Raw genomic sequence first — 27,603 nt, 5'->3', positions numbered from 1 at the left:
ATCCATTTTTAGTAATAGTCTTCAGGGCAGAATTCTTTCGTGATGGTTCATGCCTCCAGTGCTCCTTAACTTGTGTGTTGAAGCAGCCGCTTTCTGTGGCCTCTCCATGCTGTTTTCTGTGGACAAGAGATTTGGCTTTTAAGGAGCAAAGAAGCTAATGGCAGATTACTTTTTCTTTTCAGGTTTATCTTGGTTTAACAACTGTCCCAAAGTATTTATTTATTAAAAGTCCTTGGTTTGCTCTTTGGTTTTTGAGGGAATTTATTAACAGTGACAAGCACTTCCTATTCTCTAGAGCACTTAGACCCTTTCCAGTGTCAGATCTCTGACCCTTGCCTCTTTCCTCCTTGAACTTGAAGTCCCACTTGGAGTAAATGGGAATGAGATCACTATCTTATATTTCATAATATGCTGTATGGCTTCCAAAGTGCTTATTCACATGTCAGCTATTTGATCCCGGCAGTATACCTGTGATAAGGGCAGGACAGGTCAAGTCACCGAGGTTGAGAGAGGTTGGATGACTTGCCTGAAGTCAGAAGGCCAATAAATAGTAGAGCTGGTGATGGAACTTAGGTGGTCTGCAGATTGCACAGTTTTAATCTTTCTGTAATGCATTCTGTCTCTAAGAAAAGGGAGTCAGACCAGCTGGGATAGTTATGTTTTCAGAAGTAAAGATCTCTGGATGAAATGCTTGTTTTTTTTGCCCTCTCTCTTGTGCTCCACAAGGCACCACCATCCGCCTTTCCTATGCTTTCAAGCACTATGTGCACAACCAGTGATCTCTAGACAACAATTGGAGAAGCTGTGGTCTCTATGTTAAAGTCTGTGTAAGCATGTTTTCATTCCTTCCACCTCCCCGTAGGTGTTTCTGACTTTGATGATTCGAGGTCAGATAAGAGAGGCCTGCTTGTGGACCCAAGCTCTTGTGGTCAGGATACACCAGACAACTTGCTCACAAGGTAATGCAGCTGTCCCTTCATTTGTACTTCCTAAGGCCAAAGTTTTCCTCAGTATAGAACTGAGACCATTACTGTGCGTGATGTAAGTTGTCCCAGAGTAGCTGGTTTAAGAAATGTTGGACATTCATTGAGCATTGACTGTGTATGCCAGGCACCATGCTCTTACCTGGATTATCTTATTTTAACCTAAAAGATAGGTACCATTGTCTTCTTTGTTTTACAGCTACAGAAACAGGTGAAGAAGAGACTATATAATTTACTCAAGATCCAGAACTAGCAAGTAGCTCATCTAGGATTTGAAACTGGCAGTCTAACTCTACCTTAGAAATGTAGAAGATTAGAAACATTTTTGTTTCTCCCTCCCATTCTTTTAGGAGTTTCCTGACTCTGAATATACTTCTTTTTTTTCTGTTTTTATTTACTTTCGTTTTTTTCCTGATGTGCTATCATATTTAGTCTGTACACCAGTGCCCCCTACTGCTCATAGCCAAAATCATCTGGTCAAGATAAAAAACTTGCTTGTTTGTGTCAGTATTTTTATGCACTTAAGCAGCAAGGAACAATCCCTGAACTTTAAATGTAGCTAGATCTGTCATTCTCAGTTCACCTTTTGCCTTTTTGATAGACATAGATACATTTTTACATAGCTGTAATTAGTATGTACTTGAGGATATAATATCAGATACTTCGGTGGTCTTTATTCAGGGCCAGCAGTTGTTACAAGTGCTTTATGTATCTTAATTCATTAAGTAATGTTCAGCAAAAGTTTCTTGCACTTTTATTAGGATTCTGTTAGATAAATGTGTCAAATTTTAAATTTTGCTTAACTTTAAATGTTGGCATTTGAATAATTTTTAGTTTGACTATTAAAACTACACAAATACATGAAATACAAACTTTCATTGCTCTTCTTTTATTTCAGATTATTCCTGTGGAATAGAGATACAGTAGAATTGTCAAGTCAAAGGATCTGGATAGTTTTATAAGTCTCGTTACATGAGGCAGTAGGGTCTAGAAAGAGTACTGTCAAATCTGGGTTCTAATCCATACTCTGCTGCCATCCAACTGGGTGGATCATTGATGATGCTAGATCTCATTTTTCTTATCTGGAAAAGGAAGGGATTAGATCAGAATGTCCTCAAGGTCCCCTCTGATCTGAGCTCTCTATCAGAAAATCTCCAGACCAATGTGCTATACAGTCAACAACATATAAGTTTACTTAATTGCACATAGACATAGTGGGGTTTTTTTAGTAAATACATTTGACTTTGGCCTCGTTCATCTTCTGTGACTCAGACGTGTGTGTGGAAGCTTCAGGTTCATGTATTTTGTCATGGGGGACTCATCAGGATATGATAAATTTTTGTCTGTCTGTTTTTCTAGACAGAATAAATCCAAGTATGAAATCACCGACATGGTTCGCTCCTCCACTATCACGGTATCAGACAAGGCTCACATTTTATCCATGCAGAAGTTCGGGCTACGAGATACAATAGTGAAATCACGTCTAGTGCAGAAAGAAGAGGATTATACCTATATCCAGAACTTCAGGTAGCTAACTGGGCGGACTGTTTTCAAAGCAAAATGATCATTCAGCTCTCTGAAATTTCAGCACCCCCCTGCTGCCCCCATACCCTAGATTTGTAAGTAGATCCTTCTACAGCATCTCACCCATCATTCTCTAAATGATCATTTCCTTTCAGTCTTCATGAGCAGCCATTTATTCTGTGTCTTGCCTGGACAGGCACAGTGGTGGGTGTGGCATAGCGGGAGTCACACGATTTGCAAATAGTCACGGTATTATTTGAAGAGGTATATAGGACAGAAGAAGGAACGTTATCCTGAGATTTGTGTATCTCTTGGTTATTCTGGGCCTTTGAAGAAAGTCATTTAAAATGAAGTTAGTAAATTGAAGGTAGCGTTTGGTAATCTTTTTAGACAGGATTACCGAAAGTTAAATGAATAGAGGTTGCAGGATTCTGCTAGATCCTTTTAAATCAGTGCACGGGGACTGTAACACAAAGTGACATTGCTTCCAGGTATATAAACAGTCAATTATGGTGAACACTGCTGTTGCTTTCCTTCTGAAGATAATTACCAAGGTACTTTTCGTTGTTTTTTCATTTCCCTAGCACACACAGGGTAAGGAATCATTTTGTGGATTACGGTTCTCTAGTGGCTGCCAAAGCTAAATAGGAATGTTCCCAATAGCCCTATACTGTTTGAAGTTATCACAAAAACAACAGATACCATGGCAGACTTCAAGTCACCCTTTGGTGCCACAGTCCTCGGTCCAGGTCAGGTGTGACATTTCTTAGGTCTTAAACTTTGACTCCAAAGAGACTGAAACTGGGCAAAGTCAGCGTAGGATGCTTTCCCCTGTCATCTCCATAGTCTCCCCAAGTGACTGATCAGTTCTCTTTGCTGACAGGTTTTTTGTGGGAACATACAATGTGAATGGCCAGTCCCCCAAAGAAGGCCTCCGGCCCTGGCTAAGCCATGGGATCCCGGCCCCAGATGTGTACTGTGTGGGGTGAGTGCTTCTCTTCTCAGTTCTGCCTCTCCATCTCTAGACAGTGTAGCTGGGCGGAAGGGACAAGGACATGAATGTATAACCGAGTCTTCACAGCAGGTGAAGGAATTGAAAAATGAGCATGTGCTTAATAACAGCTGCTTCTCTGTTTGATGTTCTTCCTGGAAGTAAACAAATTTCTGGCACCATTAAAGTGATGTGCTTGGCATTTAAATGCTATTATTTAATTTTTAGTGCAGCCCTCTGTTAAAATCACTACACCTCGAACTGTCTACTTAGACATTCAGCTCTTTGTTGGTCATAAAGCAGAAATATCTTTTGCCAGGGAAGGAAGGTTAGCTTTATTTATTTATTTTTAAGATTTTATTTATTCATTGGACAGAGAGAGAGAGGACAAGGACGGGGAGTGGCAGGCAGAGGGAGAGGGAGAAGCAGACCCCCTGCTAAGCAAGGAGCCCGATGCAGGACTCGATCCCAGGACTCCGGGATCATGACCTGAGCCGAAGGCAGACGCTTAACCGACTGAGCCACCCAGACACCCCAGCTTTATTTTTTTAATTTATTTAATTTATTTTTAAAAATTATTTTAAATTTTTTTAGAGAGAGAGTGTGTGGGGAGGAGCAGAGGGAGAGAGAGAACCCCAAGATGCGGGGCTTGATCTCAGGATCATGACCCAAGCTGAAATTAAGCGTCGGACACTTAACTGACTGAGCCACCCAGGTGTCCCAGGAAGGTTAGCTTTAAAAAGAAAAAAAAAAGTCCATCAGTCAGTCATTTTTTTCTTCCATACATATTATCTTCCTACCACTGTCCTAGGCCTGGGAATGGGGAGGGGGCAGCAAAGGAGCCTGTATGGTAAAGTGGGAAGGGCCTAGAATTTGGAATTTATATAGACCTAGGCTTGGCCCCCAGTTTGCCATATGGTGCTTGTGTGAACTAGTAGTCTCAGGTGTAAAATGGAGACACTTGTGACTGCTTCACGGGCTGGTTATGGAAAGGAAATGGGTGGCTGCTCATGAAAGCGCTGGTAGTTTCTTAGCATTTAGTCCCTTGGCTCCACGTATTTATTTTTCTCCCCTCTTGAGGGCCCTGCAGTTTAGCTAGAAAGTGAGGACACATGTGCCTAACCCAATCTGAGGACGTGTTGTCTTGCACATTACTCTTCTCTACTCTGACTGCTTGCTTCTTGTTACAGGTTCCAGGAGCTTGATCTGAGTAAGGAAGCCTTTTTCTTCCATGATACCCCAAAGGAGGAAGAGTGGTTTAAAGCTGTATCAGAAGGTCTTCACCCAGATGCCAAGTATGCAAAGGTAAGCGAGGGGTCAGTGACCCTTAATTTTAGGTTGCCATGCAAGGAAATTCAAAGACCTGTGACCTTTATCATAAGTCCGTCCTAATTATTTCAAGTCCAAGTCCTCCAAAAGAGGTTCTCTGGGTAGGAAAGATGCAGGTCTGGGCACCGGTAGGCTGCTCAGGTTATCCCGGAGCATGCTCGGTGAGCTGCACAAGTGATTACCCTGTGTTCCTCCTGTGGAGAAGGAAACACATCAGTGTCCTCAGCCAGCTTCGAGACCACTTTCCTTCTGGGATAGTTCTTCCTGTTTTCGATTTCTAGTTCATGGTGTGACCGGAATGTTTGGCTCTGTTGTCCAGGTGAAGCTCATCCGACTGGTGGGGATTATGCTGCTGCTGTATGTCAGACATGAACATGCAGCGCACATCTCCGAGGTGGAGGCCGAGACCGTGGGGACAGGAATCATGGGGAGGATGGTGAGTTTTTGGTTGGTATGCTTGATCCCTAAGGTTTTGGCCCTGCCTCTCATGATGCTGTGACTGAGTGCGTCCCAGTTTGAGGGTGCTGGTGTGACAAGATGAATGGTGCCCTCAAGCAGGGCTAGGTGGAGCGGACCCCTTAGAAATCGTATTTTAGTGAGCTGCTGACTGATTTAGCATGTATCCGTGTCTACTCCACACCAGAGTTGATCTATCCATTTCCCCCATGAAATTGCTCACAGAAACTATGTTGGGAAACCAAGATACAGAAAGAACGCTGATCACAGGTGTGCGTTTCCTCTTCTTGAGGCTCCTAAAGTCCTGCTTTTAGGTTCTCCTGCAAGAGCTTAGCTTCCTGTGGAGAAGGGTAGGCATGTGGTTTGCCTGTGATTTAGTGAAAAGTGGACTCGGCTTTGCCACTGACTGGCTAGTCACTCTGCTTTCTTCGATTTGTTTTCCTACCTGTTAAAATATGGACAATAGGGGCGCCTGGGTGGCTGAGTCGGTTAAGCGCCCGACTCTTGATTTCTGCTCAGGTCACAGTCCCAGGGTCGTGAGATCCAGCCCTGTGTCGGGCTCTGCGCTCAGTGGGGAGTCTGCTGGAGATTGTCTCTCTCCCTAAGAAAATTAAAAAATAAAATACAGACAGTAACACTGCTTCACTTAGCTCTCATGATTATTTTGAAGAGAAAACATGTTGAAAACGTGCAGATTTAAATGGCTGCCACCTTGAGGTTGTGAATTGGATTCTTTCGGACTCTTTCCCGTAGGGTAACAAAGGAGGCGTGGCCATCAGGTTCCAGTTCCACAACACCAGCATCTGCATCGTGAATTCTCACTTGGCAGCCCACACAGAAGAGTATGAGAGGAGGAACCAGGACTATAAAGACATCTGTTCTCGAATGCAGTTTTGTCAGATTGACCCAGGCCTTCCCCCTCTCACCATCAGCAAGCACGAGTGAGTCTGGGCTCAGACCCCAAGCAGTTTGCCGCTCCGGCTATGCAGAGTTGGGGCCTCTCTGTTTTGTCAGGGAGGTGACTGGGGGAGGCTTCCCGCTGCCGGAGTGGGACCTCCAGCTAACGCTCACTTACACACAGATTATGTCTCGTGGAAATGTTCCGTGTCCTAACTTACCATCGGGCAGACCTCTAGAATCTTTCTCACACATCATTTGTCCCCAGAAAATGTGTCAGATTTATTTTAACGTGGGTCTGCCTTGATTAAACATCATGAGGAAAGCAAGCAAAGAGCGAGCGTCTCAAGTCCAGATTTCAGAAGTATGTTTTAGGATATTACATGTCTATTCTTTCCAGAAGCACATGTAATTGAGATTTGGACTGCGGTGGTCCGCCTTCACTTAGGCTCTTATACCTCTTGAGTCAATGTTACAAAGCTGCAATTACAGCTGCTTGGAGCATCTTGGGCTAATCTTTGTTTTCTTTGTTTCGTTTATCTCTAAAACGTTCTGTATGTCTCAGATCAAGGCATATTAGAATTTCAGACCTTACAGTAACACTTGGAGCTTGTGCCACTTCTTTTAGAAAAAGGAAGAAGCCCCTGAGGCCATGGTGTCTGCCAGGGAGTACACAGATGCAAGCTTCTCATCCCGCCTGCTGCGGTGGCGGAACGGTCTTGAGCTCACTGGTGTTCTGGAAGCTGACAGGATGGCTTTCCTTCTCCAGGGAACCTAGCAGGGAGTGTGGCTTCCGTTCTGCTGGACCTCCAGCATCCTAGTTTGGGAGCTTGCAGCTTGCATGTCGGTTTGTCCGCTTTTAGCTTGTGGATGCATTTATCTTGGTGCGTGCATCCTGCTGTGTGGGTTCTCTAATGACCCGGCTGCGGGCTTCAGATGGCGCAGGATTGGACTTTATGGGCTGTGCACTGTCACCTGGGAATGTCCAGTTACCCTTCTCCCGAAGCAGCAGGTGTGATAAAACACCTGTCACACTTTGCAGAAAGAGCCAACCGATGATACAGTGGGTCTTAAACCCAGACTCCACTGTACAGGTTGAGCTTTGTTTCAGAGGAACTCAATTCTAGAAACAAAGGCTGAGAGTGTGTTTTGTGGACTGTCACGTGCATGGAGGCGACATCATGGCATCATCTGGTTTGGGGCCCCCGAGCTACCAACATGACTCCCAGTATTTGATCTTTTGTGCTTCTTCCCAGGAATGAGGTAAATGGTTGTCTTTCTTTTAGATCTTATTAGACTGTCTTTCCAACCACACAGCGTAAAACAGTCCAGGACAACTCAAGGCTGTTTCTGATGAACCTGGAGCAAAGGGTCACTGAGTAAGCAGCATGTTAGCCGTGATGTGAAATGGGGCGGCAAAAGAAAAGATTTCCCAAACAGCAGAGTCACTTCCCTCCCAGCTCCCAAGAAGCTGAGCCTCAGGGCCCTTCTGTCAGAAGTATGCTGGCTAGGATAGGTGAAGTTCCTCCTCAACCTGTGACCTTTGTGTTCTGTCCTCACAGTGTGATCTTGTGGCTGGGGGACCTCAACTACAGGATAGAAGAGCTGGATGTGGAGACGGTGAAAAACCTCATCGAGGAGGAGGACTTTCAAACCCTGTATGCGTATGATCAGGTACAGATGGCCACCTGTGCCTTCTTCGGCAACTGTCCCCTCACTGTGAGGGCACAGGAAGGCCTGGCTTCCCAACCTTCGGCCTCTTCTTCCTCGGCTGGGTAGGTTTCCCCGAGGAGCTGATGACCAGCCGTTTCTCCTTTCACCTGCATTCCCTTGTCCACGGCTGTCCCCCCGTTGGCTCTTCCCTCAAGGCGCCTCGTCCCCCTGGGGGGCAAGAGCGTGTGTGTTCTCTGTCTCAATCTCTCTCTCTCTCTCTCAACCCCTTTCCCCGGTGCTCATTCATTCATTCATTCCAGTAGGGGCTGAAAGGGTACCAAGCTTCTCTTAAAGACACTTGGTATGTTTAAGATGATTTGTTAATTGTTTTCTGAGTGAGCCTGCCTTGACTCCTCCTGCTCTCACCAGACTTGTCCAGTGTAAATGACCACTCTTCTTCCTGAGCGGCTTTCTTCACGTCCGACAGAAACCAGTTCTCTAAGCTGCAGCTCTCCACTGTGGTTGGGGTCGGCGTTTCTTGCTCAGAGCACCAGCCGTTTCACAGGAAGGAGCAATCTGTGTCTCGCTGACTTTCTTTAGGCTACCCCTCTCAGTGGATTTCAAAACTGTTCAAGTGGTCAGAGTCGTTTTTAGTCTGTAGCCGCCTTCGTATTGTCATCAGTCTGAATCTTCCTGTTAACATTTTTGTCCCCCAGTGCACATCAATCAAAGGGAAAAAAAAATCTCAACTTTGTTAAGTCTTTCTTTATGGAATAATATCTTTTTTGGCCCATTTTTCTCACCTGTTCCTTTCCTTGGTAAATTACCTTTTTTTCCTCTTTAATCCCCGTTTCAGCATTAAGCCAGTCTGCTCTGTAACTGTCTATTGCATCTGGATTCCGGAGTGAGGCATTCTAATAACTTCCCTGGTGGTTTCATACCCACCTCGTCTTGCCTTCTTTTCTGGTCTTTCTTCAAGTTAACAGTACCTGTTTCGTGTGTTCGCTACTTCCCAGATGGTTTTGAGGTCTACGTATACCAATTTAAGAATCATCCTAAGTTAATATCTACATTTTTATTATTTCTGTGGCTTTTTCCTTAATAGTTTTTTTAGGAATTCATATTTTGGGGAATTTGACAACTGTTGTCCCCTGTGTAGCTGCCCCCTGTCTCCAGTGTTAGCTGATAGTTCTTCATCAGTCCACACTGGGCCGAGCTTGGTCCTCCACGGAGGAGGCAGGAGCACCTGTGGTTGTTAATCTTGCTGCAAGTGTGATCTGGAAGGAGCTCCCAAAATGAGTGCAGTAGGAGGAATGCTGGCTCTTCTCAGAATGTGCCAGGCGCCATTCTAAGTTGACAGTTCTTTCCAACAGCCCTGAGAGACAGATTCTATTACAAATCCAAAATTTGCTGATGGGAGAAATCAAGGCACAGAGCTTCCCCTAGTTCATATAACTCATCTGATAAACTCCTTTAGAAAATTGTTTAAATTTAATTCATACTTGTTTTGGTATACTTCTACTATTTATTTTTAGACACCTGGAAGTTCCCCTTTGTTTTTGGACTGTACCTTCCCAGACCTTTTTCTGTGTAGTTCTCTCTGTACAGTGGGAACAGCTGTGTTACACAGGTGAAATAAATATCTGATGCTTGGAAGGAAAAGCTCTGTGTTGGTACCTGATCCTCTTAGGGACATCTCAGCAAGATGGTACTCAGGCCCCCTGGATGCAGGTATCCTCTTATAAAAGAGCCTTAAAAACTGTACAAGAGGCAAAGGAGTGGTCAACTCACTCCCCTTCCTAGGATTTAGTTCTCGAGATCTTTTTTTTTTTTTTAAGATTTTATTTATTTATTTGACAGAGACACAGCGAGAGAGGGAACACAAGCAGGGGTAGTGGGAGAGGGAGAAGCAGGCTTCCCGCGGAGCAGGGAGCCCGATGTGGGGCTCGATCCCAGGACCCTGGGATCATGACCTGAGCTGAAGGCAGATGCTTAACGACTGAGCCACCCAGGCGCCCCTAGTTCTCAAGATCTTATAGGATAGCTTTCTCATGGGCCTTTCCCTTTGGGTCAGTGTTCAGATTCCAGATTGATTTCCTTTCCTCTGCTAATTCAAGGTTTGATTTTTTTATTCTGAGGTGTTTCCCCCCCCGCTTCCATTCTTTCTTATAGCTGAAAACTCAGATGGCTACCAAGGCTGTCTTTGAAGGCTTCATTGAAGGCGAGCTCACGTTCCAGCCTACCTATAAGTATGATACTGGCTCCGATGACTGGGATACCAGGTAGGTAGGGGGTTTCTTCCAGGGGGCTGAGCAAATGGAAACCCCAGAATTTAGGGAAGCACTTGTCCCGTGGGCCTAAAGAAGGAGGATAGGATTCCTGTGACTTCCCCGTGTTTTGCACTCTGGGGTCAAACATTTTCCGTCAGTGTCCGCTCATTCAGCAGCTCTGTCTTCCTGCATGTTTTCTTTTTGACCGCCTTAGCCTTGTTCCGTTATGATTTACTTTTCAGCTCTGCTTAGGGGGATAGGATGACTCCAACCCGCTTAGCTTGTACTTGGTCATTACATAGGAGTTTATCACGTTGCATTAGTGCTTCTGGTATGCCTCCCATTATTTCATATCCTTTACCTCTGTTACCTCACTTCATCCTTCAGCTGCCAGCTGAAGGAGGTGTGATTTATAATCCTCAGCTTTGAGATCGGGGAACTGAGGCATGCAGAAATTAAAGAGCCTTCTAAGGGGCGTCTGGCTGTCTCGGGCGGTGGAGCATGCGACTCTTGATCTTGGGGTCATGAGTTCAAGCCCCACATTGGGTGTAGAGATTACTTAAAAATAAAAAAAATCTTAAAAGAAAAGATAAAAATAAGATAAAGAGCCTCCCAAGCAGGCTAGTATAGAACCAGGATTATAACCGAGGCCGTAGGAATTCAGAGCCTGTGTCAAGCAGAGTACTTACTTCCAGATTGCCTTTTTCATCTCCTCCCCATAGGAGGGTAAAAGAACAAAGAGTCATTCTGAACAGCGTTTGCCTTGGAGCCTTCACAGCTGTTTTCGGTGACACCCACAGGGTACATGCTATCCCCTGGTGGGCCCGAATCGCTGTGCCTTCTCGGATCCCTCAGGCCCCGTGGACTTGAAGGCCCTGGCCCCTCATTCCGCAGCTGCGCCGGGGCTGCTATGCCTGTGTGGGCCCCCAGTGCGGACTTTGCATTTCAGTGAGAAGTGTCGTGCTCCTGCCTGGTGTGACCGGGTCCTCTGGAAAGGGAAGAACATCACGCAGCTGAGTTACCAGAGCCACATGGCCCTGAAGACCAGTGACCACAAGCCTGTCAGCTCCGTGTTTGACATCGGGGTAGGTGGTCAGGTGACACCTGTCGTGAGCACTCTGGGAATTGGTTCTCATAACCAACACCACTTCTGTCGTTCTGGCCTCCTCCCCACTCTGTGTGAGAAAGCTCTTAAAAATTGTTTTTAGGGGCACCTGGTGGGCTCAGTCCATAGAGCATGCGACTCTTGATCTTGGGGTTGTGAGTTCGAGCCCCACGTTGGGCATAGAGGTTACTTAAAAATTTTTTTAAAAAATTGTTCTAATTTAAATTTAATTCCTAATTATAGTATAAATTTCTATGTTCATGGAAGTTCCCCTTTGCTTTTTGGACTGTATCTTTCCAGGACTTTTTCTATGCATTTACAAACATGTCTGTATTCTATATACAACATAGAGGATGTTTTGTTCTTTTTGTAAAAGAGATCATATTACACATACTGTCCTGAGAGAACATCTTTTTTTTCCCCTACTGACTATGTCTTAGGAGATCTTTCCATGTCAGTAAAGGTAGAGTTCCCTCATCCTCCCACCTCTGCCAACTCTATATGAGCTTATTTCCCACACCCTGGCTAATACTGGATTTTACCTGTCTTAAATTTCTGCCAACCCAGGGAGCCAAAAGAAGATCTTTCATTATTCTAGATCACATTTCTTTGATTGCTAGTGAGGTTGAACATCTTTTTGCTTATTATCTCTTTTTCTGTGATTTCTGTTTCTTTATATTATCCATTCTCAAGGGTTCAGGTAGAGGCATATCAGAATCTGTGAGGGTGTGAGTAGCTTGAAAAAGCCTAATGAATGGTACAGTTTTCTTATTGGAAAGTGACAAAAATTGTGTTTATAACTCACAATACAGAAGGGAAAGCCTGACAAAATCTTGGCTGTTGGAACACAGGTTACAAAAACTTGAGAAATGCTATTTGAAATCAAACCTTAGAGGTTTCTCGCCACAGGCCTGTGGATAGCAGCAAACGAAGTAGAGCTAGTCACTGGGCATCTTTCTGCTCTAGAGCTGCGACCCAGGCAGAGCTGCCCACAGGCTTCCACCCCTGCGTCTTCTCCCTGCTCATCAGGAAGCAGTTAACTTCATCACAAGCTCGGCCTCTGGAGGACCCCTCTGAATCTATTGTTAATTGGGTTCTTTGTTAATTAAATCTATTTGGTCTTCACTTTCTGTGTGGCTGCCAACTGCTCTTGCCCAGTACCCAGCATGTCCTCTTTCCTGAAAAGGAGGAAACGGGCAGAAGGCACTCACGCTCCGCTATTTCCCTCCCAGGTGAAGATGGTCAATGAAGAACGTTACCGGAAGACTCTGGAGGAGATTGTTCGCTCCCTGGACAAGATGGAAAATGCCAACATTCCTTCTGTGTCCCTTTCTAAGCGAGAGGTAGGAAGGACATGTTGACAATATTGGCAACAGGCTCTTCTATTTGTAGAACTTAAATCTCATCTTTGAGGCCTCAGAAATCTAGGAGCCACCTGTCCGACCCCTGGACTCCAGTCTTTTAGACGGGCCGCCTCTAGTTACAGTGAAGCTGCTGGTGTTAGCTGAGAGGAGAGGGGGGTTGTTGGTTTAGATTATGTTCTTCTCCTGATCTTCTGTATCAGAAGTCTTTGACCTTTGTGGCTCATAGATTTCACCCACATATGGGCCATTCATGATTTAAATGATGGCACAGATGAGCCAAAAGGTGTTTTGTTTGGTTTTAGTATAGCTGGTCTGTATTCTTGCAGGGGGTTGTCTTCCTCTGGATGTTTTGCTTTGACCAAGATTAAGTTGAGTCACAATTTCTTGGGTACACACACTGATGTTGGTGGGAGGGCAGGCAGTGTAGAAAAGGGATGGGCGGTGGGGGAAGTCAGGTTAGGGCAGAAGATTTTTCGTGGAGGAGCTACAGCATAGATCATTCAGAATGGACAATGTCAAGAAGTCAGTCAAATGGGGATTTATGGTGTGGGTATTTTTTAATGCCTTAGATGTCCAGCTACTTGGAAGGATGTGCTTGGTCTTTATGTTTGGGGGTGGAATTTGTAAAGGTATTTTGGAAATGGTCTTTGGGTATAGAAAATAGAAGGTTCGAACTTTGATTCCCTCAGGAAACTTATTTATAAAACAACCTAAGTTTTTGGGTTTCTGGGTTAAACACAGACCGCCGTGGCCTCCCAGGGACATACTTAAAGCAGAAACATGATTTGAAAGAGGTGGTCCTTCATTGTTTTTCCAGACAAGGCAAAGATTGCCCAGTTGGGGTAGCTGGGCAGGTCGCCAAGAAGAGGGCATTGATCTGACTGGTCCCGGGCCTGTTCCCAGTTCTGTTTTCAGAATGTGAAGTACATGCAGTTGCAAGTACAGTCCTTTACAATTCAAAATGGACAAGTTCCCTGTCAGTTTGAATTCATCAACAAGCCTGATGAAAAGTCTTACTGTAAGCAGTGGCTGAATGCCAACCCCAGCAGAGGCTTCCTCCTGCCAGGTGAGGCCTCCGTTCCCAGGTTCCTGGTTGCTGGTTTGGGGAACGCTCTACCCCGACTGTTTATTTTTCTCAAGTAAGCTTTTTTTGTTTCTGAGCATTTCTTGTCTGATCGAAACTTCTAAAAGCCCTGTGGGGGAACCATCCATAAATAAGAAATAAAACAGGAAGGGGCATGAGGTCAGCTTGAAAAGCTTTCTCAGCCATGTGTGTGTTCCATAATTTCACAGAAAGAGAAGACAGAAGATCGCTGGGAAGCAGGTGCTGCTCTTGAAGGACCCATTTTCACTGTCTGCCTCACTATAATCAGCTCCCAGCGTCTGCTCTTGTAGGGAAAGATAATGGGGTGGTAATCCAGAAATTATATCTGGCCCTGGAATGTACCATTTGTGTCTTTCCCCTAACTTCTCCTTTGCACTCTGCATCATGCTGTGTGGCAGAGGGATGAAAGCCTGTTTTGTGGACAATTCACAGGCTGATACTTGCATTATATTTTCTCCTGGATCAGGTGTCTTCATGTGACCTGGCCCAGGGCAAGCTCTTTGATCCATGCCTTCTGATTGTATTAATAATTCTAACTTGAGCTGTGCTCCTTTGTACTTGAATTTCATAGCAGTTGCCTCTTCACGTGTTTTTGTTTGTTGTTTTTATATCCCCACTTGGACTATAAACTCCTTGTTCATGTGTCCTCTGAGTGCTGAGCACATACATACTTGTTGGTTGGCTGATACCTCTGATATCCTTTCCCAGCCCTTTGTGCCTGATCCTTGACCCTGCTGTCCTCTTTCCCCCTTTCCTCTTGGCCTCCCACCAGCCAATGTTACTTCTAATGTTTTTCTTCAGATTCTGCCATTGAGATTGAATTGGAGCTATTTGTAAATAAGACCACAGCTACAAAGCTCAACTCAGGTGAAGACAAAATCGAAGACATTCTGGTTTTGCACTTGGACAGGGGAAAGGATTACTTTTTGTCTGTGTCTGGGAACTACCTGCCCAGCTGTTTTGGATCTCCCCTTCACACATTGTGCTACATGAAGGAGCCGATCTTGGACCTGCCACTGGAAACAATTAGAGAGCTGGTGAGTTTCATGTCATATGGAAGCATATATAACTGTAGCAGCCAAGCCAGTGAAGCAGGATATTCTCAGTCTTTCACATATAGTATATCACAGAAACTCAGCCATGGATACTAAGATACGAAGCTTCCCTGGCCCATGATTTTATTTCTTTTTTTTGTTTTAATCATTACTTGGTCATCATCCTGAACTAAATTTTCTGAGATGTAAAAGACTCCTATGGAGACAATTTGAATACAAGGACTCTACTTCAGAGCCGATTTATAGTAATGTGCATATCCCCCCCCCCATTCCAATGCACTTTTTAATTTAGGGACTCTTGATTTCTATGCTCTCCATTATATAAGATGAAAACAGAGGCCTAGTAAGGAGAGTGATTGGTCACAGGTCACATGGTGAGTTAACAGTGGACCTGGCCCCTACATTTAGGTTTTTGGACTCCTAAGTCTCTGCCCTTACTGCACCAGACCACACTGTCTCCCTGTTCCTGACAGTGAAATGCTCTTGGCAGGATGTTTTTTCAAAGAAAATGATGCATATTTCACCTGATTTATTGAAACTGCTTGCCATAACCCACTCCTAATTCTCAAAAATCACCTTCTGTACCTTGATTATGCCACCTAATTTCATTTTTTTGCCTGTGGAATGTTTGCTTAGGGGATTGAAGTGCTTTCCCTCCTCTGTGGGTTTGCTGCCCCCATTATCTTGTATTCTCCTGGAGCCAGCCCGTCAGAAGGTCCATTGGTTGGCCTTTGTATTATGCTTTTTATTTCTTTTCAGACTCTGATGCCCCTACAGACTGAAGATGATGGGGTCCAGTTGGAGAACCCCTTGGGAATCCCCAAAGAGCTCTGGATGATGGTTGATTACCTGTACCAAAATGCTGTCCAGCAGGTAGGTGGCGGTTAAGCAGTCAGACCTGATTGAGGCCAGACTGCCTTGGGGAAGAGCATCAGCCCCAAGAACTTTTGGTGTAAGAAGCTTTTACCCCAAGGAATCTGTGGAAAGCTGTCCCTTCCCGAGGGAGTGAGTGGGGACAGATAGGTTCATGTTTTACACCCACACGAGACCTTGCTATTACATAGAGCACTTGATTACCCCCAAGGGAAGCAGCCTTGCATAGGATGGCCTTCTCGGTACAGCATGTTCCCTCCCCTGGCCTCTGGGGTCCTCCAAGTAGAGAGTCATCTGGATTCTTCTCAAGATGTCAGCCTGCTCTCCTTTTGATGAACTCTTGCCAGTTTCTAGGAATGGGAGGGGCTACCTTGTTGATAAGCCAGATGGAGGCAGGAGACCAGATGGAGCCCCCAGGCCATGAGTCAGGAGGCCTGATTTCTAGAGTGATTTGGGCAAGCTTCATGAGATCAGATCAGTCAGTTTCACTGACTCATTCATATAGGGAGACTAATACAAACTATAGTCTACCACAGCTTTACCACTTGGGAGCAACGTACGTTCTTACGACATTCTCTTTTTACTCCCCCCTCCCCCCGCCGCTGCCCTGCCCCCCCCTTATTATTACAGTGTCCCAAACACTATTCTAAGTGTTTAACAGCATTGCCTCAGTTCATTCTCATGATAGCTCTCAGATGAAGAACCAGAGGTCCAGAAGGCTAAGTAACTTGGTCAAAATCCCAGAGCTGATAAATGGGCAGGATGGGGATTTGAACCCAGGGAGTCTGGCTATAGACGTCACAGTCTTACGCAGGGGCCATGCTAATCTTCTCTGTATTGTCCTAGTTTTAGTGTATGTGCTGCTGAATCAAGGACAGAAGTCACGTTCTTAAGTACTGTGCTAGTATCTGCCTTCTCCATAGAGCTCCTTTCAAGTGTAACTTGAACAATACATAGAATATTATTTTCAGTTATGTGGCATTAAGTCATTTAATAAAACAAATTAATAAAGACATGCTAGGACTAATGGAAATACCTTTATTGCCATAATCTTGTTTTCACAAAGCAAGGTGGTGTCTTTTTAACTTTTTCTATCTTATAAATGATATATTTTCTTCATGTTTTTCTTTTTTTGGTTAATCCTTCCACAACACTGCAGGAAACATAGTTTTAAGTTTTCCCTTACTGTTGTGAGTACTATGCCCTACCTATAGTTTTATAATAGATGTTTTATGACTTTGAAGACCTGTCATGGGAGCATGCTCGGGAAAGCCTGCAAGATGAGTTAGCTGCATCAGCCCTAACTTTATCAGATTGTTTACTGGTTGATTCAAAGGCCTCACGTCACTGCTCCCTTTTTGCACCTTGGTGGTGATCATATTTCTAGGTCAGGAGATCATGGCTGATTTTCTGAGAATGTAATTATGTGGTGACTTTCTTTTCTTTCTTTTTTTTTTTTGCAGGAAGATCTGTTTCAGCAGCCAGGCCTGAGGTCGGAATTTGAGCATATCAGGGACTGTTTGGATACTGGAATGATTGAAACCCTCTGTATCCTCAGACATTCGTGTATGTGTGCGTGCATGTGTATGTGTGAATATGATTAAGAGATGAGAGAAAAGAAGGAGTATTATTTTAAGGCTCAAAATCAGATCTTGTGTCCTCAGCTATCATATTTTTTCTTACTTAAAGTTTGCATAGAGAAGACTTTACAACTTTAAGGAACCAATATAGCAGGAACTCAGGAGGGCCCAGCTAAGCTGACAAACAGCTTGGCCCCTTCACTATGTCAGGCTGGCATCCTAGCTCTGAGCAGAGCCGTACTGGGCAGGCGGCATGTCTGACATGTGCTCGCTCCTGGGCCTTTTCCTAACCACGGCACGGCATCGCCAGTTCCTTAACGATGGGCCAAAAGCCGCCAGCAATCATTCTGTGGCTGAAGCCTTGCTGCTTTTCCTGGAGAGCCTGCCAGAGCCCGTCATCTGCTACAACACCTACCATAACTGCTTGGAGTGTTCTGGCAACTACACTGCGAGTAAACAGGTGAGGGGAAGCGTTGAGCATTCACATGTTGCAGCCCCAGGCCTCATGGGGCTTGAGGGAACAAAGTGGGTGCAGTCCCTCAAATGCAGTGTCCTAGCAACTCAACTCCATAGCTTTCCTTCCCAAACCTGTTCTTCCTCCCATGTCCCCTCTTCTTTTCATGGCTTCACCCTGAATTCCAGTGACTCAACCCAAAAACCTGAGTCATTTCTGAGTCGTCCTCTGCTCGCCTCCCACATGCCCAGTTCCCTTGATCTGTCACCCATCTTCCATTCTCGTCCACTCACCTTGGTTCTAAGCCCTGCATTCAGGCTTTCCCTCTGCTCATTTGTTTTGTATACTGCCATCAGACCACATGCTCTAAAACTCTAATCACTCTCGTCACTGTTGGTCAAAAACCACACTTGGCTCTCCATTGGCCAATTAATGATTTTCTTAAACAAATGTTCAAGACTTTTAACCATCTGGCCTAATAGTTCACACATTAACAGGCCATAGCAGAATAATCTAGAAAACTTGCTAGTAATATAGGTTCCAGAGCCTCACCCCACATCCACTGAATCAGAATCTCTTTTGGAATATATCTTGTACAAGCTTCCCACGCGATAATGATGATACGCAGATAGCGGGAGTACTCATTGAATTCTAGCCTGATCGACCCCTCCAGGCTCAGCACCTGTTCAAACAGGGGCACTCCTGCTAAAATTGACTTCTCAGTGTGTTCTCTCTCCTTATCTCACTGTTTTCCTTCTCTTACCTTTTTTACACTTTCTTTTGCCTTACCTCTGCAAGTCCAGTCTTGTCTTATATTCAAGACCCAGCTTAAAATGTCTTCTATTCCTGTAAACCTTTTGAGAACACATAGTTAGGCTATTGAGCTCTAAATTCACATAGCGTTTGATCTGTGCTTCTCTTTTGACACTTGTGCCAAGTGGTAAGTGATCAGGGTTTCCCGTGCACAGTCTTACTCATGTCCTTGGATCATGTACTCAGCTCCTGGAATATAGTAGATGTCTGACAAATGATTGAATGAATGAATGAAAAGACAAATGCCAATTCTCCCTCTTGCAGGTCATTTCTACCCTCCCTACATTCCACCAAAATGTCTTCAACTACTTGATGATGTTTCTGCGAGAACTGCTGAAAAAATCAGCAAAAAATCATTTGGATGCGAATATTCTAGGTAAGCAGTCGAGTGTCTGTGGAAAGCATCTCTGCATACTGAGAGACTCATTATGAGGAATGTGCTTGAGGAAGGTCCCAAGATCACTGTAGTGGAACTAAATCTCCAGCTCTGGGCCAAGTTTACCCTCACATAGTTTTTTTCAAGCAGAAAATAATGCTTTGGGGCACTCCTCCCAACTCAACTGTACCAGAATAAGTAGTGTTTCTTTTGCTGAATCATTTGTCTTCTGTGTTTTTCATGCAGCTAGCATATTTGGCAGCTTACTGCTTCGAAACCCAGCTGGTCACCAAAAGCTTGACACGGCAGAGAAGAAGAAGGCTCAAGAATTTATTCACCTATTCCTCTGCAACTCACCCTGAGCCTATCTCCTCTCCTATTTTACTCGAGGCAGCCAATTACCAGCCCCACCTGTTTAAGATCAAGAACTACCACAAGAAGTCGTGAGGCCTCTTGGAAACAAAAGCGGCAGCTGCCTGTTTCCTGAGCCCTGACCCCCCCCCCCCCCCGTGGCTGTCACAGTCCCGTCACTCTGAGTTCTGAAGACATGGGGGAAATCCGCCACAATAAAACTGACAGTCAATGTTCAACTTTAGTTATTCAACACAGATCTCTCTATTTTTTTAAACTTTAAAGATGTTTAAATAACTGTATTTCCTGTGCTCACTCAGAGTGCCTCCTGGGCATAGTCAGTGCCTTCCCTGTAGCCTGGACTGGGCTCCCCATGACCAGATATTTGAACAAACTTTGGGGTCCTAAAGGGAGAATGAATTGGACAGCAAGAATGCAAGTGGAATCTGCTGGATAAACAGGTCACAGCCACCCCAGATGTTTCCAGTGCTCTAAGGACGTGTGTATATGTATATACAAACCCTACCCCTTTTCCTACTCAGATGTGGCTCAGCAACTCTGGGGCTGGCCACTCAGCCTCAGGGCAATACAGTGGCTTGAAAATGAAGGTACCGAAGAAAGTGGTGTTTGGTGAAACAAATGGGATTTTCTGGGTCAACAAATCCTCTGAACTGTGTATGATGCGTCCCCTCTCTCATATATGTAATATATTTTAATGATAAATGTATTTTTAACAGTGGTTGTTTGTATGTTTTTATCTCTTAAGGGATGGCTGCTGGACTTTTTGTGGCTTAAGCATTGGGGCAGGTGGTCAGGAGCCAAAGAGGTAGTTGCCTGGCAGTCTGGTGGGTAACAATCACTATTCATAGTTTTCATGCAAGAGATGTACAGGCATGGCCTGAACACCTTGACCCAGATCTAGTCTCTGGGAGTTGTTCCACTCTGAATATTCTAGAGAAGTAGCTTATGGGAAAATCAGGCAGTGGCCGCTGCGAGGTTCTAACAGATTTAACAGGCATTTAAAAAAGACGGAGAGGGGCGCCTGGGTGGCACAGTTGGTTGAATATCCGACTCTTGGTTTCAGCTCACGTCGTGATCTCAGGGTCATGGGATAGAGCCCCACATCCAGCTCCTCACTCCTCGCTCATGGCGGAGTCCGCTTGAGAGTCTCGCCCTCTCCCTGTGCCCCTCCCACTCATGCTCTAAAATAAATCTTAAGAAAATAAGGAAGGCACGTGCAAAGTCGCTTCTTGGGCACTGGGACACCAACATTCCTTGGCAGTGTGAAATGTGACTCAGATGCGGGCTGATAGGATGACAGCGTGACCGGTCAAAAAAAAAAAAGGGGGAATGGCAAATAGGTGGCGCTGACGGGCCCGGGCGGGAGTCCCGTGGAAGCCGGCAGTCCTCCGCAGGGGGAAAAGTTGGAACCGACAGCCTGGGCAGAAATGAGAGGGAAGCAGTGGGGCGTCTTGTGATAGCTAGTGGGGGCGGGGGAGGCGGCGGCGTCCTCTGGCTGGGCTTGGTTCTGCCATTTGGATCCCATCTTCCTTTCTTGACCCCACTGGTACATTAACTTTGGTTGGTCCCAGCTTCCCCTCATCACCAGAGGGCGAAAGCCGGGAAGGTCATAGCCTTGCAGGCTCCCCTTGAGGGTCCGAGCTGGAATTCGGATGGCTAACTGGGGTCCTTCCGGTTGCAGTTGTGGCTGCGAGGGCGGCCGGCGCAAGCCGGGCTGAGGCTACTTTCGACTAGTGGTTGGGGAGGTTCGACCCCCTTTCCTTGCGTCTGGCGCCAAAAGGCAGACACCCCGACAGCCGCAGCGGGCGCTTCTCAGCGCGGGACGAACTTACGGCCCCGCGACGTCTCCGCGGCACCCCGCCCCGCCCCGCCCCTCCTGCTCGCCAATTGGAGGCTCGAGCTCAGCCCCCACACCGCCTAAACCAACTAGAAGCGCCAGGGAGAGGCGGGGCCGGTATCTCCTCCTTCCTCCGGAAAGCGGAAGCGGAAGTGACGTTCGGGGAAGGTGGGGGCAATCATGGTGCCGCTGGGGAGGGGAGAAGCTGCCGCTGCCGCCGTTGCCGGGAGCCGCGGAGGTAAAAGGCGAAACTAGACGCGGCCTGGGCTGGGGGCTTCCCGGGGGGCGCGGGACTTAGGCTCCCTCCTGAAGCATTTCCCACTAGAGACCCCAGTCTGGTCACCATAGGGACCCCACCCCTCCTCCGTTTCCATGGGGATGGGTATCCAGCCCCCCTTCCCTGTTTCCATGGAGACCCGGACCCTGCCCCTCTTCGCCCGGCTTGGAGCCCCCCAGCCTGTCTTCAGATTTTTCTGTGTAGCCCCGTCTGGGGGCTATCCCAGTCAGGTTCCTTTTCTCAGCCTTCTCTCAAGGGTGCTCCGTTTGTACTCCTCGTATGCCACCCTCAAGCCTCCTGGTCTTGTTTGTTCCGGACAGTTGGTCTCCGCTTAGCCGCTGATGGTGCCGGGGAAGCTCTGTGGGGCCTCCGGTGCTCTTATCTCTCCTCAGACGCAGCGAAATGTGCATCTACCGGGTTGCGTAAGCCAGAGCAAGGGGTCGGGCAGGTTCCTCCCGGATCTGATCCCTTGGCCTGTCTCTGCTAAATACTTCTCTGTCTAGCCGCCCCACTATGTAAAGGTTCACTTTCTAACCCAGAGCAGAAGAGAAAAAGTGCAAAGCCAGACTGAAAACTAAAAGTGATGTGCTGATTATTTTTAAATTCTGTTCTGCCTGCCAAACCCACATTTGTAGAACCTGTGTGTTTGCAGCTAAAGGAAGAAGAACGAATCCAGAACAGGAAAGCTTCAAATTTGGTATTTTTTCCAAGAGAACATACCTTTCCAAGAGAGTATGTCTTCCCAAGAGAGTATATCTGCAGGTCTTTCATTCATTTAGCTGACATCTCCTGAACTCTTGGTGTAATTGTATTGTGCGAGGGGCAGTAGAAACAAAAATAAGATTCACCGTTCCCTCGCTGCAGAGAGCACACTATAGGTTCTAGCGGACACCACGTTGTTTTAGAAGATTAATGGGTATAATGATCTTCATTGAATATGCCTGACTGGGGATCAGCCCCCCTACCCAGAAGCTGTAACATCTGTTTTAGGAAGGAGGGAATGAATTCACACTTGTTTTCCCTGTTATTCTCAGACATTGTGCCTTAACATATATTATCTCTTTTACTCTGCGTAACAACTTTGGGAGAAGGAACTACCAGTCCCAGCTTACCCATAAGAAAAATTGGGTACAGAAAAGTTACCCAAGTAGTAAGTGGCAAAGCTGGGATTTGTGGGTAGGTGACCCTGCTTCCAAAGTTCTATTTCCACAATAGACTACACTGCCCCCATGGTCTAATCTGGGGGATATGTGACTGGGGTTTTCTTACTTTAAGACTTAAAACAACTCAGCCTTGAAGCAGTTTGCCCTTTTATCCCCTTTAGGAATTGTTTGGTAGTAAGGCATGTTTGGAAGGTCTTAAGAACTGCTACTTATTTCTTCAGTTGTTTTTTTTTTTTAAAGACATTGCTTTTCCTTTAAAATGACTTGATGGTTTCAAAGTTAAACTTCAAAAAATATTCCCAAGGAAGATGATTTTCATTTACTTTGGCCTATTCTTCAAGTGAGAGGAAAAATGAGCCCTGTGGTTGCTGAGGAGGTCCCTGGGTTTGACTCTTAACTCTGGCTTTGTCCTGTTGCAGACAGGTCATTACCTTTCCATTTCTCACAATTGGGCTGAGCACGATTGAACCATGGGGGAACACAGTCCAGACGACAACATCATCTACTTTGAGGCAGAGGAAGATGAGCTGACCCCCGATGACAAGATGCTCAGGTTTGTGGATAAAAACGGACTGGTGCCTTCCTCATCTGGAACTGTTTATGATAGGACAACTGTTCTTATTGAGCAGGACCCTGGCACTTTGGAGGATGAAGACGACGATGGACAGTGTGGCGAACACTTGCCTTTTCTAGTAGGGGGTGAAGAAGGCTTTCACCTAATAGATCATGAAGCAATGTCCCAGGGTTATGTGCAACACATTATCTCACCAGATCAGATTCATTTAACAATAAACCCTGGTTCCACGCCCATGCCAAGAAATATCGAAGGTGCAACTCTCACTCTGCAGTCGGAATGTCCAGAAACGAAACGTAAAGAAGTAAGTAAAGCAGTGGGTGGGGGCCCAGTTTAGCTTTGGAGCAAAGTCCTTACACAACTCGTGTTGGCAGTTTTAGCTGGGGAATAAAGGAGTCCCTGCAATGAGGACCTACAATGGCTTTGCTTGTCAACAACACATATGCTTCACATTTTGTTGTGACTGCTTTCTGGAACTTTTAGTTTGTATGGCCACATTGAAATTTGGGAAAGCTGAATTCTAGTGTTTCAAATTTTCCTCCCCAAATCATAAATAAAATAGAAATTTCACTGAGGTAAGTCCATGTTTTGATGCTGAAATAACTAGATTTGGCTTATTTCTCGGGTGTGGATAAATAATTTGTTTTGGAGATGAGTATCTTGTAGAATATGTTTTATTTTCGTAGTGAATATTTGATGAATAATAAGGCCTCGCTTTCTCTCATAAGAAATTCAGGCAAGAGACAGTAAATGAGAGTAGGTTATCTAAAATAAGTGTTCATGCTCATACTTAGCTACTGTGAGTAGGGTAATGTATGTCACGATGGTTGGAAAACTGTAAAGCATTGTACAAATTGTACTGGTGTGGTGATCATTAGCAGAATGAAAGATACGGTTTAAAGGTAGTGATAGACATTATTTAGAACTGATTACAGGTCCATTAGAAAAAAAAGATTACTGGTAGTCGCCGTGTCAGGGACTAAATGTAAAATGTTACCAGACAGACATAGGGTAAATCGTTTAGCAAAATATTTTTCTCTTATGCTGTAATTAAGGTCTTGGAATTGGAGAATTTTATTATTCGTGCCATATGGCTTTTCCACTGGTAGCCATAGAATCTCAGAGCTGGAAGCAACCAGAGAGAAACCTTCTCGTCCTACCTTCCATTTCAGGCAGGATTTCTCTATGGCATCTCTGACATGAGTTCATCTGGTCTCTGCTTGAACACTTGCAGAATGACGAGAGCACTGTGTTTCACCACTCAGCCTCATACATTTGTTGGCCAGCTCTGATTGTTAGAAAGCTTTTCCTTGTATAGAGCCAAAAACCTGCCTTCCTGCAGCTGCTGCCCACCGGTTCTGCCTTCCTGAACAATAGCAAGTTAAACCTTCCTCTGACAGGACAACAGATATTTAAAGATCATGGCTTTCTCTTTATCTTCTCTTGTACAGGCTAACCACCTTGATTTACTTAAATATTCCCCTGTGACATTCTTCACTAGTTTCTCATCAGTCTGATCACCTTGGATTATATGAATTCCAGTTATCCAAAGTCTTCTTAAAATTCACAGTGGAGCACAATCTCCCAATAGTGAGGCAACCAGCACTGAATACTGTGCGACTCTTATCTCTTAATCTGTACACTATGCTACAATTGCTGTATAGTTTGTATTTTATTAGCAGTGACATCATACTTACTCTTAGCTTGTACTTGGAAATCTCTAGAATAGTGATTCTTAATTGGGGCAGTTTTGTTTCGCATAAGGCATTTAATAACGTGTGGAGACATTTTTGGTCGTCACACTGGGGAAGTGCTGCTGGAATCCAGTGGGTGGAGGCCAATGATCCTATTAAACATTCAGCAATGTACAGGACAGCCTCCTGCAACAAAGAATGATCTGGCCCAAAATGTTGATTGGCTGTTACCCAGTAAAACTTTATTTACAAAACAGGCAGTGGGCTAGATTTGGCGCACTGGCTTGAGTGTGCCTACTCCTGGACTAGAACATAGGGAGCTTAGGGGGTTAGGGGGTAGTTGAAAATAAGGATGGAAAGGTAGCAGAGATCCAGACATGGAAGGCAGTGATAACATGCTCAGGGGTTTGGACTGTATTCTGGAAATAGTGGGAAACCATTGAAGGTGTTTGAGCCAAGGAGTGATGTGGTTAGAGTAGCATTTTAGAAATATTGCTCTGGTAGCAGTGGTAGCTTGATTGCCCAGTTAGGACGTAGTCGTAGTTTAGATCTGGGGTTTCATTTGAGTCTGATGAAGGTTAATGGCCTTGTAAGTAGAAAGAATCCAGAGCTTTTGTTGAAGTATAAGAGAACCTCATATATTACTGGCGTTCGAAGAATGAGCCATGAATTGGGTATGATTCAAAGGATTCATCCATTTTTCCAAGTATGTCGGGTTTCTTCTCTGTCTTAGCTAAGAGGCTGCACAGAGGATTGATTGGAGCTTCAAGACTAGGAAGCATGTTGAGTAGTTAGAGTAAACTATGATAGGTACTTTATCAGAGGCCTGTTCAGACTGCCGTGTCAGGCTGAGGAGAAAGCAGGGGACTCTGCTGTTCGCCTCATCGTCTGGGAATGGTGAGTTCATAAGAGGAATCAGGAAGAGGAGAAAGTTTGGCGGGGGCAACTGATGAGCTTGTTCGGAGTATAGTGAATGAAGAGTCCTTGAGGAAAAGTAAAGTGAACAAGTTGAGAAGCCCATTGGAAATGTGGATCTGAAGTCAAGAAACTGGCTCAGGATTTACAAAGGGTTCAAACCACGGGCAGTTCACTCAAGGGAGGAGTCAGAGTTGGTCTGCGAATGTAAAGGCTAAAAAGATAAAGAGGAACCAAAGATCACATAGTCAAAGAGATGGGTGAAATACAGTGTTGTGGCAGGGAAGAGTGTCAGGGAGTGTGACTGTTCCTCTGTGACCCTGCAGAGGGATTGAGGGGCCAAAGAGAAGCCATTGGTTCTGCCCTCTGTCCACTGATCACACCATGAGAAGACTTTCTATAGAGCACTGGAGGCTGGAGCCAGATTTCCAGTGATGGAGAAGTGAGTGGGTGGTGAGGAAACTGGAGGCAGGAAGTGTCAAGTTGTGTGTGTGTGTGTGTGTGTGTGTGTTTACTATGGTATTTGGAGGAAGAGTGATGAGGTAGTAGCAACTCAAGGGGGTGGAATCATTTCTTTAGCACAGAAAATGTGAACCTGGCTTAGAGCCTAAACTTTAAGCCATCCTCAGTTAATGATTACTATGTGAAAGTGCTTTGAGAGCAACTGTTTGGGAAACATTAAGTTGAATCGAGACAGAGGCTTATTACAGAATTTTTCAGAGCTTTTGATGTGTTAATAATTGCGAAGGAAGGAAATGCAGACTTCTCCGAATACTCTGAACTTGGGAAACCATTTTCAGGTGTCATTTCCAGGGTTGGTATTTTGTGGAACACATTTTGGGAAATGCTGATCTAGGCAGGAATGGAGATGGTAGGGAGGGAATGATATTATGCAATCACTTATATGAGCTGTCGCTTTCCCACTCCGTGCTCCAGATCTTCCTTGACTCATGGTGCGGTTATGTCTCGATAAATCCGTCAGAAGTTGAAAATGCCATGGAAAGTACATTGAAGACACCTGACCTGTCGATCTCATAGCTTAGCCTAGCCTGCCTTAAACGTGCTCAGAACTCTTACATTAGCCTGTAGTTGGGCAAAATCATCTAACACAGAGCCCGTTTTGTAATAAAGTGTTGACCAGCTTATGTAATTAATTGAATACTGTGCTGAAAGTGACAAACAGAATGGTTGTATTGGTACAGAATGGCTAGAAGTATATCGGTTGTTTACCCTCCTGATGATGGGGCTGACTGGGAGCCGTGGCTCGCTGCTAGGGGAGAGATCCAAATTCAGAATTTGAAGTACAGTTTCTCCTGGATGTGTATCGCTTCCTCACCACTGTATGGTCGAACCATCGTAAGTTGGGGACTATACTTGCAAGCCTAGTTTACGATTCATGGCTTCAGGTCTTGATGATCATGTTGAGTAGATAAGGTGAAGGGTACTGTGGACACCTTGTTCAGTCTACTATGGATTTGGCTCACTGTACTTTCATCCCATCGTATCTTTCTAGTCTATCCATGAACCTACGTGGAAGATTCTAGAAACTTTAAAAAAATCAGTTGGTGTGGAGTTTGTTGGAGATTGAGGGCGAAGCACCAGTGGCTTTTAGTCTTTGAAAATGTTGCTTAATGACCTGGCATTGCCTTCCTGAGGCACCATCTTACCTTAGCTTTTGCTTTAACAGTGATTGGGGTGGGGGTGGGGGGCACTTAAATCCATTTAATTGGCCTAAAGAGGCCAATGTTTATGACTGTTTGATAATACTTTTCATGATTTCTGTACCCCCACTTTCCCCCCTTTTTGAAAACCTGGTCTTTTCCCTCCATCTCCATGTCCAGGTGTTACTCTTGAGAAACCAAATCATTTGATAACTAGTTAGTTTTCTTGGCTTCCCAAGCAGTTTGTTTTCTGAGTCAGATTTTAGCCTGATTTTCCTGTTT

At 45.2% G+C, this 27,603-nt stretch overlaps 2 protein-coding genes and 1 non-coding gene across 6 annotated transcripts in view; 2 read left to right on the top strand and 1 right to left on the bottom strand.

Annotated features, from left to right (window-relative positions):
• Positions 1 to 19,903, top strand: part of INPP5B (inositol polyphosphate-5-phosphatase B) — a 45,261-nt gene extending 25,358 nt beyond the window's left edge. For all 4 annotated transcript variants that reach the window (XM_044913975.1, XM_044913974.1, XM_044913976.1 and 1 more), the window contains 17 exons: positions 863 to 959; positions 2,343 to 2,510; positions 3,391 to 3,492; positions 4,689 to 4,803; positions 5,147 to 5,263; positions 6,037 to 6,224; positions 7,743 to 7,854; positions 10,006 to 10,115; positions 11,053 to 11,188; positions 12,441 to 12,551; positions 13,476 to 13,638; positions 14,479 to 14,714; positions 15,492 to 15,605; positions 17,069 to 17,153; positions 17,518 to 17,645; positions 18,717 to 18,828; positions 19,075 to 19,903. In XM_044913975.1, the coding sequence (XP_044769910.1) occupies positions 863 to 959; positions 2,343 to 2,510; positions 3,391 to 3,492; positions 4,689 to 4,803; positions 5,147 to 5,263; positions 6,037 to 6,224; positions 7,743 to 7,854; positions 10,006 to 10,115; positions 11,053 to 11,188; positions 12,441 to 12,551; positions 13,476 to 13,638; positions 14,479 to 14,714; positions 15,492 to 15,605; positions 17,069 to 17,153; positions 17,518 to 17,645; positions 18,717 to 18,828; positions 19,075 to 19,190 (2,210 nt within the window). In that variant the 3' untranslated portion in view covers positions 19,191 to 19,903. The remainder of the gene's footprint in view (positions 1 to 862; positions 960 to 2,342; positions 2,511 to 3,390; positions 3,493 to 4,688; positions 4,804 to 5,146; positions 5,264 to 6,036; positions 6,225 to 7,742; positions 7,855 to 10,005; positions 10,116 to 11,052; positions 11,189 to 12,440; positions 12,552 to 13,475; positions 13,639 to 14,478; positions 14,715 to 15,491; positions 15,606 to 17,068; positions 17,154 to 17,517; positions 17,646 to 18,716; positions 18,829 to 19,074) is intronic.
• On the bottom strand, positions 16,374 to 16,481 carry LOC123324713. Its single transcript, XR_006539984.1, has one exon. It is a non-coding gene; the product is annotated as a U6 spliceosomal RNA (small nuclear RNA).
• A 1,306-nt stretch (positions 19,904 to 21,209) lies between the features above and the next one.
• MTF1 (metal regulatory transcription factor 1) overlaps positions 21,210 to 27,603 on the top strand; it is a 36,306-nt gene continuing 29,912 nt past the window's right edge. The window contains exons 1-2 of the mRNA XM_021683731.1: positions 21,210 to 21,275; positions 22,897 to 23,355. Of these exons, the coding sequence (XP_021539406.1) occupies positions 22,948 to 23,355 (408 nt within the window). The 5' untranslated portion in view covers positions 21,210 to 21,275; positions 22,897 to 22,947. The remainder of the gene's footprint in view (positions 21,276 to 22,896; positions 23,356 to 27,603) is intronic.

Source organism: Neomonachus schauinslandi, chromosome 4, assembly GCF_002201575.2.
Source record: "Neomonachus schauinslandi chromosome 4, ASM220157v2, whole genome shotgun sequence".
Taxonomy (NCBI): domain Eukaryota; kingdom Metazoa; phylum Chordata; class Mammalia; order Carnivora; family Phocidae; genus Neomonachus; species Neomonachus schauinslandi.
Note: the sequence above shows the minus strand (reverse complement) of the source record. Positions and strands in the feature narration are given on the sequence as shown.